The sequence below is a fragment of the Medicago sativa genome, chromosome 3, assembly GCF_051527215.1.
Source record: "Medicago sativa cultivar Bolivia chromosome 3, Bolivia_mono, whole genome shotgun sequence".
In the NCBI taxonomy this organism is placed as follows: domain Eukaryota; kingdom Viridiplantae; phylum Streptophyta; class Magnoliopsida; order Fabales; family Fabaceae; genus Medicago; species Medicago sativa.
Window position 1 is genome coordinate 92,012,822 of NC_140751.1, and position 17,996 is coordinate 92,030,817.

The 17,996-nt window shown below is 35.2% G+C and overlaps 1 protein-coding gene across 3 annotated transcripts in view; it reads right to left on the bottom strand.

Annotated features, from left to right (window-relative positions):
* Positions 1 to 17,996, bottom strand: part of LOC146941958 (binding protein) — a 28,577-nt gene continuing 10,581 nt past the window's right edge. For all 3 annotated transcript variants that reach the window (XM_085755880.1, XM_085755881.1, XM_085755883.1), the window contains 28 exons: positions 17,721 to 17,876; positions 16,453 to 16,494; positions 15,987 to 16,331; positions 14,800 to 14,973; positions 13,850 to 14,010; positions 13,428 to 13,746; positions 12,850 to 13,279; positions 12,412 to 12,748; positions 12,099 to 12,287; positions 11,598 to 11,853; positions 11,215 to 11,406; positions 10,916 to 11,134; positions 10,592 to 10,768; positions 9,726 to 9,838; positions 9,147 to 9,611; positions 8,784 to 8,997; positions 8,084 to 8,305; positions 7,495 to 7,965; positions 7,078 to 7,401; positions 6,518 to 6,970; positions 6,380 to 6,426; positions 5,899 to 5,992; positions 3,466 to 3,672; positions 2,924 to 3,049; positions 2,444 to 2,815; positions 2,095 to 2,326; positions 926 to 1,689; positions 1 to 554 (listed from right to left, as the gene is read on the bottom strand). In XM_085755880.1, coding sequence (XP_085612006.1) covers positions 1,004 to 1,689; positions 2,095 to 2,326; positions 2,444 to 2,815; positions 2,924 to 3,049; positions 3,466 to 3,672; positions 5,899 to 5,992; positions 6,380 to 6,426; positions 6,518 to 6,970; positions 7,078 to 7,401; positions 7,495 to 7,965; positions 8,084 to 8,305; positions 8,784 to 8,997; positions 9,147 to 9,611; positions 9,726 to 9,838; positions 10,592 to 10,768; positions 10,916 to 11,134; positions 11,215 to 11,406; positions 11,598 to 11,853; positions 12,099 to 12,287; positions 12,412 to 12,748; positions 12,850 to 13,279; positions 13,428 to 13,746; positions 13,850 to 14,010; positions 14,800 to 14,973; positions 15,987 to 16,331; positions 16,453 to 16,494; positions 17,721 to 17,876 — 7,023 coding nt within the window. In that variant the 3' untranslated portion in view covers positions 1 to 554; positions 926 to 1,003. The remainder of the gene's footprint in view (positions 555 to 925; positions 1,690 to 2,094; positions 2,327 to 2,443; positions 2,816 to 2,923; positions 3,050 to 3,465; positions 3,673 to 5,898; positions 5,993 to 6,379; positions 6,427 to 6,517; positions 6,971 to 7,077; positions 7,402 to 7,494; positions 7,966 to 8,083; positions 8,306 to 8,783; positions 8,998 to 9,146; positions 9,612 to 9,725; positions 9,839 to 10,591; positions 10,769 to 10,915; positions 11,135 to 11,214; positions 11,407 to 11,597; positions 11,854 to 12,098; positions 12,288 to 12,411; positions 12,749 to 12,849; positions 13,280 to 13,427; positions 13,747 to 13,849; positions 14,011 to 14,799; positions 14,974 to 15,986; positions 16,332 to 16,452; positions 16,495 to 17,720; positions 17,877 to 17,996) is intronic.

The window sequence follows — 17,996 nt, forward strand, 5'->3', positions numbered from 1 at the left end:
TGCGGAAAGCAAAAGCAACTGGGTAGATGAATCCCGCTGCTGAATAGTATACTTAATTTATAATAGTCCTCAGAATCTATACTGGTCCTTTTACAGTAGAGTACATCACATTAGCGAGGATATATTTTTGTTGTAAGATAAGGCATTCAAGCCCGTCTGTACAAATATACTTCTGTTATGCTAACCAAAAAACAATAAAAATAGTAGTACCTCAAAGCTACAATTTTAGTGCACATGAATCCCCAAAATCCCATTGAAGAGTTAACATAATGTACATTTATAAACAAATCCCCCAGTCTGTAGCTCCCGGTAATCTAAAACACAAACCGATTTGGGGAATTAATGTCTCACGATGCTCAGGAAGTAGAAGATAAGCAACTTGGTTCCTATAATCCAGTATGAAAGATGTCAAACTATGTTTTCTATATTCAGAAAAAGCTGGTGCTCTCACGTCTCATTTCTGTATGCCACAGGCCGAGCACTTTGTGGGATAACATCCAGAACTCAATAAAATGGCAAGATCAATTAACCCAACATGTAGTCAGTGGGTGTACCTGTAATAGATAACGGAAGAATATTCATTAATATGCAATCATGAAACATCATACTCCGTACTTAATTAATTACAAATATCATATACTACTATACTAGATTATATACATAATACAAAGATTAGCAAATACAAATCACAGGACTTTATGGGGGAAAGAAATTTGGTACTACATTTTCAAATGGAGTGGGACCAGAAGATAAACAGTCTCAACTAATTTTATCTTATTTAATGTCATTAATAAAATATTCTTCAATTAATATGCTTTTATTTTTCAAAGCATATTAATTAGTATAGATAGAGATGCACAATCAACCACAAATCCTGATATTGGAGAAGAAAGAAGGAATCAAGTATTCATAAATGAATGATTACCTGGGACAGTTATCACGGAACAGCTCTAACTGTTAAGATTCCACATGCTTCTTCCGCATGCATTGTTATTCTATTCTATTAAGTTTTTGATTTCGTACTTTTGCTGTGGCTCGTTTTCCGTAGCTGAGGATTTTCTATCGAATACACAAGGAGGCTTCCATCTTTTGTGCCTGCTAAGAAGCATTCTTCTGGGGTTACTGTCAAAGATGTTAAAACCTTTCCAACCCCCTGATATTTCTTAACAACTTCTAGTGTGTTTATAGAGCGGACAACGATCTGGCCCTGGTCACCTGCAGCTACCAAAAACTCACCACATCTGCTCAATTGAATAGTATTGAGACGTCCATTGGATTCGGAGGTAGCAAGGTGTTTTCCATTTATTGAATACAGGTGCAAACTAAGATCATCATCAGCATAAATCACAATCTGACCATGCTGAGAGACAACAAGCTTTGATATAGGACTGCCTGATGGATGCCGTATGGATCTGACATATCTACCTTCTCGCAAGGTATGGAATACACATGTACCATCTTTTGATCCACTAATTATGATATCAAGCTCATGACTAACATGTAAGCAAGTTATTATATCATCGTGCCCACAGAGGATATGACATGGAGTTTCAATTATGACATAGTTCTTACGAGGTAACTCAGACTGACTGTTCCGAATTCTCTTTTCTGTTTTACCACGAAAAACTTCCCAAACCATTACCGTGGTATCATAACTTCCAGTTGCAAGGATACTCCCATCAGATGTAACTGCATCACAATTAACATTCTTTAGCCAGACACAAGAAACTAGAAGGTTGAAAATCACCAATTCAAATAAGATCAACAAAAATCTCACAACAAGCTGTTAAATGAAAGTTATGTCTGTGAAAAGTATTAGGAGCAATCTTCAGATATTAAAACATCCCAATTCAATTCATTCAACAAACAGGAATAAAACATATTGGGAAAAACTCATCATAATGACTGCAAACTTGTGACTTAAGGAGCTGGAACATTCATTTCTCTTTATTGAACAGGCAAGATCACATAAGAAACAAGAGTTAAGGGACACATGCCCCTATTCAACAATCAAGACAGTGCACTCAAGTACATCAAATGGTATGGTATATTCATGGTTATCATACCAGGAATCAATCTTAACCAGGAAAGTACCTGCAATACAGCTCACCACATCCTTATGCTGTCGAATACTTTGCACCATTCTGCCATCGCTTAATGATATGACCTGGAAACTATTTTCCCAATTGCCACATGATATTAAGAAATTCTCTGAGGGCGCCTGCATTGTTGCAAAGCATTGTTCTCCAAGTTCAACATGTTCAGGCACAGGAATACCAATTTTACGTGGTGAAAGCATTTCGGAACCAACTCCAAAGAAATGGTCCTGAAAAAGTTGGAGGTTGTTTCAACATTCATCATACAAAACAATTCTAATCAAAAAGTAAAACACGCTACACAGTAAATCCAAATGCATTAATGTCTGATCAAACCAAAGCCTGACCTGTGAACCAGAAAATGTAAAGTTTCCACCAGATTGCAGTTGAGTTGATACCCACGTCTTAACAGACAAGTTGAGACCCTCATTCACAAGGATAACATTTGAGTCCATTAGACCAACATACAGTATAGCTGATGAAGATTGACTTGTATTAGAAACAATGGAAGTCAAACTAATTGAATCAGGAGCAAAGTACAGAGGACGTGCAATTGGAATAGGTGGCCCTCTTCTTGGGTGTTTCTTGCGAAACATCTGAATTGGGGTCTGACCAAAGTTGGCTATTTGGTCTTCTATAGCAGCTCTTTGCAAATCATCTTCCGTTGTTTCCAGATCAACAGCTCCTTCGTAAGTTAAGTAGTAGAATATGTTCGCTGCCTACAATTAAAATTTTAACAACTTAACGAACCTTAACACTTACAGTATAGCCAATTCTGATTTGCATGAATTACTGAAAAACAAACAACTGCGGATCTTGATGTATACCTCTACAGCAGGTTTACCACGTTGCTTGTATCCAAATACCAAATCTATCCAGTGATGAAGATTTGAACTGACATATTCACTTTCAAGGGCCTCCCGGTTTCTCCTAATGAATTCTTCAGGGGAACCCTGTGCAAATCACGATTTGAAACTAAGTACTGTCTGTTCGCTAAATTAGAATGTTATTAAAAGAAATTTCTGTTTGACTTTCTCTACCTCATGTAAATATTTCAAAATTGAAATATATAATGAGATACACGCACTAACTGAGTTAATATTTGCCGTATCTTGTAGTGTATGTGAGAAGAGAATAAAATAAAAACATAAAAACCTCAAGAATCAATTAACTTTTATCAACTGATATACAATTTAGTCCACAAAAGATGTTATTTGTGTTTGCTTTGATCAAAGTTTCTATTACACGCATTGGTCCCCGAACTCGGACAAAATTGTGGAAAAATATCATATAATATAATTGCCAGCATTATTTATGTATGCTGCTCTATTTGCATGTTTGCATAGTTGATTTTAGGGTATTCACATACCTTCGACCATGGAGGGAGGAAAACATCCCCAATAGGTTCACCATCCTGTCTAACTCCTAGATGATAGGAGTTTGAATTCAAGAGAAACTCAGGCATGTAAAAGAACTCGGGTATTAACTCCTTCACATCACTGGTATTTGTAAGGCAATTTTTGAACGTGCCCTCGATGCTTTGAAACAGTCTGTCAGCGTGATCAAATTTACCACCCTGACAAAAAAAGCATTACAAAAATGAATCATGAATTGATGCAATGAGAGGAAGGAAGAAAACTAGCATAAAACAAGAGAAAACACACAGAAAACAAAGAGGTAATGTCTTTGGCTCGTCATTCCCTTGGATCCCAAAACAAGGTTTGATTTAAAGTGAAAAAAAAAAAAAGGTTTGATTTAACATGGATCAAACCATGATTTGTAAACTAAAACCGGAAAAAACTACTATTCACAAAGGCTCTATTATCATTTAAACAACCAATTCCCCTAAAAGCTTAAGCTGATGGATCACCCGAAGATGGTTTATTAATCCAGAAATAACAATTCCTTATAAAGTCACTGGTTGGTGGAGTACATACAAACAATGACCACACATCATTAAAAAAAGCACAATAAAACACCAATTGCCTGTTACCAGCCCAGTAATGGTGCAATAAAAATGGCCTATCAGATCTAAAATAGTCTCTGATAGACTGATGCCACCTTAGAATTTGGTTTGAGCCTAAATCAATCCACAAAACATGCCTGTAAAGTGAGAATTGTCCCCTCATTTTATATATCACTACTATCCAGGCCACCACTCTCCACTGTGGAACTCTCAAATCTCAATAGTAAACTTTAGCTTGAAAGAGACTGTTACAATATCTACAAAATTACTTAAGGAAATGAATGATGCATAATAACATGTTATGGTGTTTTTAAAAGGCAAAATAGATATATATTATTAAACAAATGATGAGGCAAGGCACAAGAAATACCAAAGCCAACATAATGATATAGTACGATAACAAGTTATGTTGTCTAGGGATAACCATGTTTCTTATTTTTATGGATACTAACTTTAAGAACCTTATCTTAAACTAAGTGATTTTATTTTATCTCTAGAAAGTCATTTACTCAACATTATCCCTAGTGTTTATTTGGCGAAACAATTAGAAATTACAGGTAGTTCAGAATTCTAGATGCTTCGATTGAATTCCCTTCGTTTGTAAATTTTTTGTTTCGATAGAGTAACTAATTAACAATTTTTATAAACTTGTGTGTGTGTGTGTGAGTGGGTTAAAAAATAAAAATTGGGGTAAAATTTATAAAAGTTGAGAAACCAATCTGCAAATTTCTATAAATATGTAGGCACCAACCTACGAGTTTAGGAAAAAAAGTAGATAGGGGCAAATCTGTAAAATTTGAATACACGCACACACAACATACAGGGACCAATAAGCATACAACAACAACAACCAAGCCTTATCCCACTAAGTGGGACAGGGACCAATAAGCATAATTAAAAAAATTATATGGACCAATTTGTGAGTCACAATTTATAGGGTAAGGAAAGAATTTCAAACTTAGTTTTTAGGTGATAATAATTTTTTTTTTATATATATCAATTATAAATTATAATTTTTTTAGGTGATATTTGAAATTCCCTTATTAAGTTTTTAGATTGGGTCTAACTCATCCTTACAAAACCAGCTTGTAAGGTGAGGGATGCATCTCTTGATAAACTCTTATCAGGCCTAAAATCTCTTTTCTATGTGGGACTTGAGTTTTTTCCAATACACCACCTCACACCCAGCACTATTGGACTCGGTGTGTGGATATATATGGTGGATGATAGGGTCTGATACCATGTTAGGTTTTTATATTGGTCATAACTCATCCTTACAAAACCGGCTTGTAAGGTGAGAGACGCATTTCTTTATAAACTCTTATCAAATCTTATATCTTCTCTATGTGGGTTATGGGTTTTTCCCAAAAGCCCAAACTTAGTTTTAAAGAAAATATGTCATAAAATCCCTTCATTTTGAAAATTCTCTGAATTTATTATCCAAACAAATTTACATTGAAGTCTTTGAATTACCCTCGAAAATTATATTACCTCATAAAATTCAATCATCCAAACACAAAGTGATATAACCAATTAATTTAATAATGGATTGTTCTGAATCTTTATTTTATCTCTCTCTCTCTCTCTCTCTCTCTCTCTCTCTCGTTATTCTCTCTCTCCTTATTCCTTCCTAACCTAAACTTAACAATTTCAACAATGATTAGTTTCATAAAAATTATTTACTAAAAACAGGGGGAAGGGATGATGATAGTTTCTATTCCTTGCTTCTAAATAATGAATTCTAACGTTTCATGCTAGTGCAATTTTGTCATGCAAATTGAAGTTGAACATGAGAAAAATTAGTTAATGCTTAAAATATGTCACGTGACAAGATACCTGCAGATTACGGTGAAGAGAGGTAAAGGGCTCCAATCTAAGAAGGTAATAAAGCACAATGCCCATACTTGAGTAATGAGATCCATAGTAGAAGCTGCATCAGTAAACAAGCATAGGCACATAAGAGAGAGTTCTGTGTGTAGAGTTAGAAGAAAAAGGAGTTTGACCATTTGTATGTTGCATTGCAGGTCCAGATTTGTTCCTCTCACAAGGACATGCTCTCACCCAATATGCCGTGTGTGTGTGTATTAGAGGATAACAAGTGAATGTGTGATAGGAGCTAATCATAACTATTCGAGCCTAAATGGACAGCAAGATTAAACTTAAACATAGCTGCAGTACCAGTAATGACTAATTATATGGTTGTATGATCAACATTAACTCCTCACTCTCACATAACGTGTATGTGTCGGAGAGAGAGAGCTAAATAAATAAAAAATAAAGGATTAAAGTAAATCATAAAACCAAGCCTGATAATTACCTGGGTATATCAGGGTCACAGAAGTTACGGTATCTATCTTCAAACACCTAAATGTAAGAAGCATACACTAAGAATAGATACTAGTAAAAAAATCGAGATCATTCCAATCAATATTTGAAGCAACTAAATCAGACTAACCTCAAATCTTTTGGTATCAAGCGCTCCAACAGGCTTTGACAGATCTCGAAATGTAGATGACCTATTATAATCAAGAACCTCTGACGTGTAATCAGCCAAGACCCAGGGAAATACAGGATATTGGGTCAAATCATTAAATGATCTTCCAGCAAGTGTGTTGAGAATCATCAAATATTCAAAGTTTGTTATATCCCTTCTCCTCCAGCTTTCTCTGGCCGTTTCTGCCATTTCCTGTGCCACTCGTCGATCAACAAAATTTATAGGTCCATTCTTGTCTCTTCCACTTCCTTTGGGAAATAAATATTCATTTCTGGTAGCAACTATCAAGTTTCCTATATCTTTTGCATCTTTCTGTGAGGCAAAGTTCAGAAATACTGGGGAAATTGAATCACTGAAGAAAATCTCTATTGCAGTATATCTGAGCAAATATCGGGTCCAATGAACAGCTTTTATCTAAAACATTAATCAGTCAAAGAATCAACTCCCCCAAAACAAAACAAAAAAGGTATCAATTAGTAAAACTACAAAATTTGAGAAGATAATGAAACCAAAAAACCAACCTTAGCCAAGCTCCACCTTCGATGGCGTTTAACACACCTCATAAGTTTAACAGGCCCATTTCCATTTATTACCTCTACATTACCAACTGTAATTCCCTTCTGAAGATCCATATCAGAAGCAGGCCACTTCATTGATCTTTGCTTCTGAACGGACTTGGTCAGATCAGAATTATTCAAGGCATCAAAGTTTCTAAAAACAGATGATCCACCGGTACCTTCTACTAAGAATTGGGCAAAGAAATGCAAAACATTTTTCATGACTGCCAAATGACCAGCTAATTTTCTCTTTGGAGTCACAAGAACACATGGAATTGACACAAGCACCTGCAATGGAAATTACACGTGACAATCACAATTGTAATACAGTTTCAGATTCCCTTTAAATACCAAAGGAGCATATTCCTTGATACCACATACCTTGCTGGCTTCTGTCTCAGGTGAAGAGGGAGTGTCTCTTCGTTCATGCACAACATCCTTTCTGTCACTGTTATCCTTTAGTAAGTCAGAAGAATGGGAGTCTGAATGGTCAGGGGGAATTGATGTATTAGGTCCACTTATTTCAGTATTGGTTTCATTGGAGTCAAAGGTTCCCTCATCAGTTATTTTTCTTATCCCTTTCAGCAAGAGCTGCTTCATTTGTTCTGGTATATTACCCACAAATCCGGGATTACTTTCATTAACAGGACTAGCAATTCCGCTAGCAGTGGCCGAAGGAGGATTACAGAGATTTTCATCAAAATGATAATTTTGCCTTAGTTTTGGCCTCCTACGCCATGTGTCTTCTGTCTTGTCAAGTTTCCAGTGTGTTGCAATACAATTTGGAAAAGGTTTAGTAGACCATGGACCTCTCTCATCAATTAATGATCGAAACATGTGTATCCATTTTTCCTGTAAAAGCAAACCTAATTGTTTATACGTATATTAAAATTAAATCAAACACCTTTTATGAAAAGAAAGCATGGCCAAAGGAAAAATATTAACAGTGAAACAAGGATGTTTTGCATACAGCAACGTTTTGCTGCTCCTCCTCATAGGTAAGCTGGAATTCAGCTCTTCTGCTATCATCTGAAGAAAGAATGGAGTTCAAGCTATTCTGGATCTCATCTTCAAGAGCTTGCTTACTAGAAGATTCTGCCAAGGTGTTTTCATCTATTCTAATATGAAGTTCCTGTACCTGCTGGGCGCGGTCAATTTTTGATATCTGTGTATAATTAGCTTCATCGCTGATCTGAAAAGTGATAGAAGTTAGTTAAAAACATGAAATAGCACTGGTAGACAGAGAAAAACCAGGATCGAAAAGGATGTATGGCAAAAACAATGCCATACACAGAAATGAATTAGTCAATTAGGTAATAAATAATAATTTCATATTTCCTATTGATACCTGATCACGTTATAACTCGAATTCTAGGTATGGTAAGCATAGACTGCTATTTACATGAACTCATCAGATAAATTTCTTGCAAAATCATAGTTGGAGATTTCATATTAACCCAAAATAAATTTTAATACGTTGTTTGAAGATGTCTTGAAATTTATCGTATATGATATTTTTCAAATTAAAAATATCAACAATTTGATCATCAACTTATTCTTTATTAAATTTTTTTAAAATAGCATTACATCCCTTCCCTGCCCCCACAAAAGCGTGTGTAACACATATCGACAACAATATATCTTGTTCAGGAAAGCATTTTAAGACATACTGCTGCCAGAACTCGATCCTTTTGAATTAAATTTTGAATGGATCCTGCATCTTTCAAATTGTAATTAGGATCCAAGGTGTCATCACGGCTCACAAGGCTAGTAGCAAGCATTGATTTTCCAATATTGACAGTCTCGCGGATCAAATGTGATAAAAGATGAAAACGAGCTCCATCATCCAACATTCCATACTGTGACCTAACAAAAAGCAGTACCCTACCAAGTGCAAACATAAAGTTAGCTTGTGATAGGTCAATCTTAGAAATTGAGAACTGACTCTCAAAAAAAGAAAATAATAATATAATCCATGATAAGTAAACTTGTAAAATCGTATACTTGCTTTATGTACTTGCTCGCAATATTACCAGATGATAAGTTGCAGCCTAATCTTGCTTTGCTCATCATCAGCAGTTAAAAGACAAGGTAAAAGTGAGGTGAACTGTTGGACACATCGCGATGCCTTTTCTAGAGAAGATTTACACAGATAAAGAATAACAAGGTGATAAATAATTCTAGGGCATCTCTCTCCTCGTAAAATCATTGCTTTATCAACATTTTTATTAGGTTTTGGGGTCAAAGCATTGCCTATCATCCCTCCTGATACAACAACTGCAGCCACCTCCGCAGCAGGAATGTTTAACGACTCAACTAAACCACGAGCCCTTTGACCAAGAGATGGTCCTGCAAATGATGATGATTTGGGTAACACGCTGCTGGGTCCCTTGCCATTCATCTTGCTAATAACGACCCACAAATTGTCATAGAGATTCCACCATTTCTCTTCAATTGTATCGTCACATGGTACTGGCTGCTTCAAAGTTTGTGATTTTCTGAAAGAATTCAGGACCAAATTGTAAACAATGATATCCCAAGCATCAAATAACTATGTTTTTCTAGTGCATGTAGTGCCATGAGGGGTAGAGCAGGGTTCAGTGTTTTAATACCTAGACGTTTGCTCGTCAACTTCTCCTATCAACACATCTTTTAAGGCAGAACTGTACTCTTTATGACATTCCATTTCCAAATCAAGGTGAAAATCAGATTCACTTCCAAGGAGCTGCAAGGGAAAAATATTAGCATATCTTTGATAAAATACTATCAATTTTGAATATTGTAATAGGTTCTAAACATAATTATACAAAGAAATCAAAACATGATATAAGACCTAAATATTTCATAAATGCTGTTATTGACATGACATTATCCTATTGCAGGCTTAGGGGGCTCGTATATAAGAATGAAGTTTGGAGAAAGTTTATTTGTACGCTGTTTCACAGTTTGGAACATTCAGAGTAAGACACGTTGGAAATCCACTTCAACTGTGATGGGTGTGAGTGGGTGTGTTTAGTCCCACATCACCTAGTGAAATTGTCTAATTAGTGTTTATAAAGCTTGGCCATTTCTCACCAAACAAACAAATTTTGAAGGTTTGGGTTAGGACCTAAGCCCAATTTATAAGCTTTGTTTTTGGTTTTGGAACAAAAGTGTTAAGAATATAATAGAGCAGTTCAATGCTGCAGAGGTGCACTTGTGGCTCTGTTGTTGTATGGTTTAGTAGAGTTCCAATACATCAAGCAGAAGTTGTCCTGGCCCACCTAACTATGTGATTCAGTTGCCATGGTGGCGACTATACAATGCTGAGACCACGACTGTTTCAATAAAATTTGAGTATTCTGTTGCAGTAATGTCCACCTTTGATCTTTTGGATGTTTTTTATGAAGTATATCTCATCCTCCACACATTTAATTTACTCTTATCGAGAGCGAAAACTGAATAATTCATGCACTAAAATTGTAGGTTAGCCAAGTACCGGAAGTTCTTTATCAATTTCGGAGATCAGCATCTCATCTACTAATTTCAAAAGGTACAGTGTATTGTCTCGACAGGGTTGTGAAATGAAAATATTATCCGAAGCTGACAAATCGACCAAATTCTGAATCACATCTTCATATATATCACGGAGAAAGAACCGATATGAATTGCCGCCCTACAAAGAGAGTTTCAAACAAAACCGTCACTTGAATAAATAAGTATATGAGCCAGACCATAATAACGAAACTAGAACAGCATTCTAAAAACATTATAGCATCATTAAAGGATAAAATGCCAACAAGTGGCTTGATTCCAATCATACCTCCTCAGAGTGCATGACCAGGAAATTGACTGTTTCTTCCAACTGCTGCCAGCCGCCTTTTACAGAATGCAGATAGTGACACAGAACTAGAGAAAACAAATTTCTCACCACAAGCAGCTCATCCATTGTACTGTTACCATGATTAGGCAACTTGACATTTTTGTCCGTTAACACACCAAGCTTTAGAGAAGATGTTAGCCAGGCATTCCACCCATATTCCTATTAACAATATCATGAATCAAAAAATAATTCACCAAGTCAACAACTGTTGGCGAAAAAAGAACTTACAATGGCCATACCATAAAAGCTTCGATGTTTGAAGCATTTGAATCAAGAAGGTCAAGTATATCTCTGATTATTTTTATTCTTGCATCTGTATCCTCACAACCCGACAAATATCTAAAAATCAGAGGCAACATCTGAGGAAGTAAAAAATGAGAGCTACTTCCCTTGCTTTTCACCCTCTCAAGGTGGCTGTGTCTTTGTAAAACCTGGAAACCACAATTTACTTAAGCGATTGTTACCAAGTGACCACCAAATAAAGTAGCACAGAGATAATAACTAATTCACTCAGTCTTGTCAAACACATCAATGTTGTTCGAGAACTCTCGTAAGAATGAATATTGAACTAATAGGAGGAAAACACGAGATTTCAGGGAGAGGGGTCCATATGACACATTACCTGTTTGGGGCTAGCACCTCCAAGAAGAACATCAAATAAAGTAGCACAGAGATTTTCTGTCTGCGGAAAGCTGAAAAGTCTATCAGATATAGCTAAGAAAATTGGTTGCATTCTAATTTTCCTATAGTTTTCTGAAATAGATTTGGATCTTCCCATTGGGAGATTGAAGAATCTTGACCCCTTCTTTTCAGACGGTAGGCCAACTAAAAGCCTTCCAAGGAACTGTAAACTCAGCAAGCGGATAGACTCGTACTCCCTTACAAGACAGAAGAATGCAAGAAGGCATAAGAACCAAATATATAATGTGCATGCTTTATCAGAAAAACAATGAAGATGGTGGACTAAAACAGCATATATTGTTGACGAGGAAAAAGAGAATTCAAAATAGATTGGCCCGTAAATAAGTGAACATCAAAAGGTTCAAAGTTGATTTATCAATAATCATTCATTATTCCTATCTGTTATTAAAATGCATAAAAAAGAATGTTAGGCGTGATATACCTCTGGAGAAGGTTGACAAAAACCTGACTACCATTGATGATATTAACTTGTTCGAGGAAAGAAGCAAGTAGAGATTTCTGAGAAACAGCGCGAATAATCATGTGCAAGACATCTTCAATACAGGTCATATCCTGACTTGTCTCAAAAAACGCTATGAGAGCTTTCATGTCTCCAGCAGCAATATTCTGCCTGTATATCCCAAAAATTTGGTTGAACAAAAAATGTGTAGGGTTGAAAAATTACAGTGGTGAATGTTCACTGAAGGAGAGACGAGAATGTAAACACAGTTCATATCGAGCAGAATAAACCTTACCTGAGACTCATTTCACCAAGACTCAACAAAAGAAGACGGATCTTGTGCATTTCTTCTTTACTAGGCCTTTCCCCGATAACTTTTTTGCTCACGGGATGTTGAAGAAGGTTATTTCCAATAAATAATCGAGACTTTACATTATCACAATAGAATTGGTGAATTATATCAAGAACACGTGGAAGCCGGCATAAACTTTTCAGTAATCTAGGATCATTGTCAAACTGCTGGATCAGAAACATGTATAATTCACGTTGCACCTTGTAAACAGTACAGACCCAGATAAGAGGATTAAGAAATATGCTCGATATAGCCTCCTCCACAAGCAACTCTGCCAGCCCTGAGGAGCATTCCAATAGAAATATAAAGACAAAATAGTGGCAAAAGAAAATATCATTAGATGAAAACTATCTGTGCAAGGAACGGGAACAAACTGTATACCAGAATTAGAGACGACATTAAAAAGATGCTTCAAAGCAGAAAGAGTTTCTAGATTCAGTTGTTGTGGAGGAACTGATTGTAACAAGAATCCCAGGACTGAAAATCCAGACACAATGTGCATCTGCTGTTGATTTGCTACATTTTCATCTAATAGAGAGGCAATAAGCTCAATAACTTCACCCATCACGCACTCCCTCGTTGACTGCATTAGCGGTGTCTTTTCAGATTCCCCAACTTCATTTTCAAAATTGCACCACTGGGTGATAAGAGGAAAAAGCACAGATACACCACCAACGCAATACATTATTTGCTGCAGCATGCGTCTAGAGCATAATTGAGTCCCACCAATTACAGTTGCTTCAAAAGAATTCTTATCTACTGCATGACTCATTATCGGTGAAACATTAAACAACATTCTGCCAACACTTGCCTGAAGAAAAAATAATAAAGAAACATGCTTGAGTATAGATATAGATGAAATATGTCTCAAAAGTAACTCTTCTATTGAAAAAGAAACAAATAATAAATGAATATGCATGCGTAGGCATGTATAAAGGGAAAAGAAATGGGTACAGGACCTGAGCATTGAGTCCAAAGATAATTCTTGATGCAAGACCATCTTTGGCATCAAGAATCCCACTAGGCATTTTATCACCAGAAACTGGTAAAGCTTCGTTATCAAGGAAAGAGTACATGTAACTTGGACCTAAAGAGTAGATACTCTGTACTTGTTCAGAAGAAATGGCATCATTGAATAAATAAACAGGACCAATTTGGCCAAAAAATGGGCATGAGTCACGGATGGATTCAAACGTGAGTGTACTGTCTTCATAGTTAGGCATCTTAAGTTTAGCACCAACCATGCAACTAGTTAACGGTTCACTGATTTTTGCATACCTGAATAAATAAAGCATGTAAATCTAGTCAGAATGCCGCAAGAAACAATTTCGCAACAGCCCACAAAAAAAAAACTCAATTGAAAATATATTGGGGTTTGAACCTGCATCTTTCTGATGAGACAAGACCACCATCCAAGTAACATCTTAACAGGCTACCCCCAGAAAATGCTCTTCCAATGCTATGAGTTATGCAAAGAAAATGCCATCTCCTCCTGACTAAATTAACGTGCAGGTCTGAACGCTGTCTCTTCAGGTTGATTGACTAACAAACATGAAAGGCAGAATCAAGTCAACAACAACAGGCACAGAAATTAGCAACAAAGGGTGACATAAATGAACGAATTGCACTTGTATAATCTGAATGTTGTGAAATTATTTTACAATGAAATTACCAACTGATTGTTTTTTCTTTGTAATTTTCATTCTTAAAAAAAATCACATTTAATCGATTGTTTTTGTTTTTGGGCACAAACCCATAATTGTTAAATGTGGTCAGATTATTCATACAGTAAGATAATAATTGTTAAATGGCTTAGTAAAAAAAACATGGAAGGGTTATTGGGGTTAGAGTAACAGCGAAAGTGAGAAGTAGAATTGGAATCAGAACGGACTCAAGGCCATTGAAGAGGAGAGGTTGGTTTATGGAAGAAAGGAATTTAGATGCGTTTATGAGAAGCAATAGGATAGGAAAAGTCACATATGTTCTTTAAATTGGACTTTTTAATCTCAACCATTTATTTTTTTATCCAAGTGTTGATAAATATTCCTGCCAATTTTCACATATAAAAGGCATTATATTCTCACTATATATATATATATATATATATATATATATATATATATATATATATATATATATAGACACACAAACAACAAACAAGCCTTATCCCATATATATAATGGAAACGTAATTGGAACCTCTCAAGATTAGAAGCAAAAAAAAAAAAAAAGACAAACTATCTAAAGAAAAAATATATCAAATAGTAAAGAATAAATGATTATTGAAATTACAGTCAACATGAACAAAATTTTCAGAAGATTTAATTCCAACCTCATATGTGAGCTTCTCCTTTGAGATCACAGCCAAGGACCCCCTTCCATTTTCTGTAAGAAAACCGAAAAGACCCATTGTTCCATTTCTAGGGAAGTTCTCAATCCTGAGCCAACAGGAAAACGAAAAGCCCTTATTGAGAGGCCACTGCAAAGGTGTTTTCAGAATAATACCCTACAAGGATTTGAAAGAAATGAGATGATAAATCACTTACAAGTAAGAATGAAGCAAACAGACAAGAAAAGGAAAAAAAAATGTAATTTTACAAACACAACATACATCATCTACCAACAATTAACAAAAACGATGTATCCTACATCCAAGAGTAATTGATATTTAACTTAAAGCAAATCACGAACCTTCCAATTATTTTTCAAAATGCATGACTAAATGCAGATCCATAGTCCACAATAAGTCAAAATATAAAGAGAAGTAGATTCTGTCGAGACATGCACATAATTTGCAGATAGTTGGAGTCTTAAGGGTAAAACGTAATGCCAGGTCAGTGTTTGGGGCATCAATATGACTAAATCTCCATTGAAAAATGGGAGAAGGGTAGATTAGATTTCCAATTTCCCCTATCATCTAAACAAAGGGATTGGACAGCTCTACTGAGGTAACCATTCAATTGTTTATCAAATTGAAGCTGTTATAGGGTATTACATCCTCTTTAAATCTTCTCTCTTTTAATATCATCATGAATAGAAAGGTGTTCATTATTCAAACACGGATTTTCTTTCAAAGATGTCAGCAAATGACACCATATAGAATTACTCCCTCCGTCCCTATATCTAACCACCCATTTGACTTTATTTTTGTCCCTAAATCTAAACCCCTTTTCAAATTACTAGATGCATTTATTATTTTTTTCCTAAACATACCCCTAATTAATACTACTAACTTGTTTTGAAATGTAAAAAGTCAAATTTAATACATATACAAACAAAGGACAATATGGTAATATTAACACACAAAACAGACATAATAATTACATTGTCAGCTTTTCTTAAGAATTGTGAAAAAAAGCAAAGGGAGGTTACATTAAGGGACGGAGGGAGTATAAGATACACCTTTTATTAGCATCTACCCAGGATGGAAGAAAAAGTACCGTAGATACAAAATACTTCGAAATAGTATATAGAAGAATCAGGACTTATAGACAAGTTTACAATGGCTTCAGGACTTACAGAATCAATCCCATTGAGATCAAAAAAGGCAGTTGGTCCTTTCTCGTGTAGCATCGACAAGAGACTTGTTAACAGAACAGAGCCGTAGTGCCTCCTCATCCCAACTTTCTCACTTCGGAGTAAAGCAAAAATTTTACGGATGTCCTTCCCTGATATACTATGCCCACCAATGGCTTGAATTAACTGGGCAATCTGAAATATCACACTATCATTATCTTCTTGGCAAAACCAATTCAAAAGAAAATCAAGCATCCCTGCTCTGACACAGGAAGCTCTATTGGAAATTGAATCTCTTAGTAGTTGCTGAAACACTTCCAGCCCATTATGCTTCAACGACTCACTGCTCTGCCCAATCACAAAATAACAAGCAATAAAACACATGTTACTATTTTCTCAAAGTTTGGCAACCACTATATCACCATGATGAAAAAATAATAATAAATGAAAAAGGAAATTAATTGCAAACCTTTTGCAACACAGTCAGATATAATATGATCACATCTTCATTCTGAAATCAAAAACAGAAAAATAAGATAACACTAAACTAAGATTTATAAAGGAAGATTTAACAGAACTAAATAAGATGCAAAAATGATGTTTTTGACACACAATTAAGGAAACCATATTCCTGACACAGTATACTGCTGTTCACTCTATGTTTGGTGATCAATGAAGTGCAAATACTTGAATAATTCAGTTTAGTACGTCCTATTAAAAAAAAAAAGAATAGTCTATCATGCGATTGATCGATTAACTATTTTTGCTTTCATAATTAATTTCTTTTTTCACAACAGAGTAAAACATACATGGTTAACGAATCTACAAATATTCGGTTAACTAAGTTCATTTTGAGGTTGATGGGTTATCAATTTGTTTTTGACATAATTAATTTAATTTTCCACAACAACTAAAACGCACATGGTTAATGACTATTCGACTAACTCAGTTAATTATGTGGTTAATGGGTTATCAATTTATTTTTGACATAATCAATTTCATTTTTCAGAACCACTAAAACGTACATGGTTACTGACGTACAAATATTTGGTCAAACCAATCCTTTATGTGGTTATTGTTAGCCACTAATAACCACTTTCAACATTGTATTTTTATAACTATATCAACCCAATAAACTAAGTGTGGTTCATGATCTTTTATAACTATTTCACAAGTGGTTAATGTAGAATCAAAGTAACCCATTAACTATAAAATGAACTGAACTAACCAAGTCTTTACAAATCATTAACCAGGCACTTTTTAGTAAGTTGTGGAAAATGTAGTATCAAAATAACTCATTAACCATGTAATCAACTAAATCAAACAAGAATTTGCAAGTCATTAACCATTACTCTTTAGTAGTCGTAAAAAATAGAAATTAATTATGATGAAAAATTGATTAACTCATTAACCACAATGAACTGAATTAGTCAAGTATTTGCATGTCATTAACCATGTAATTTTTAGTGGTTGTCAAAAAATAAAATATTTGTCAAAAAAATGATAACCCATAAACCACTTTAATAAACTGAATTGACCAAGTATTGGCACACATTAACCACATTTGATGATTTGAATAGCATACCGTGTCATCATATTATGTCATTGGATTTTTGTCAAGATATCATCACTGAAATAAGATATAGCATTTGGATGCAACAAATGCAACTTTTTTCAGTTTCTTGCTATAGAACATGAAACCATGCAAGTGGATTAAAAAATGTACTAGCATATCACCTTAATTATAGGACTGATCTTGATATCAAATTTACCATCAACAAGCATATCAAGCAAAGCATCTAAAAGACATTCACTTGAATGCCACTGGCAAAAATCCAACAGCAGGCTCTGCAGCGTCTGGTACCCCTTTCCAGCTAGAGCTCTAAACGCGGCCTGGCAGAGATAGTGATACAGTAAGGGGACAGTTGAAGGCCATTGATACAAAACCAAGTACAAGAACACAATAACTATATAATAAATATCAAACCATGTGAAGTAATGCAAAACAGACTA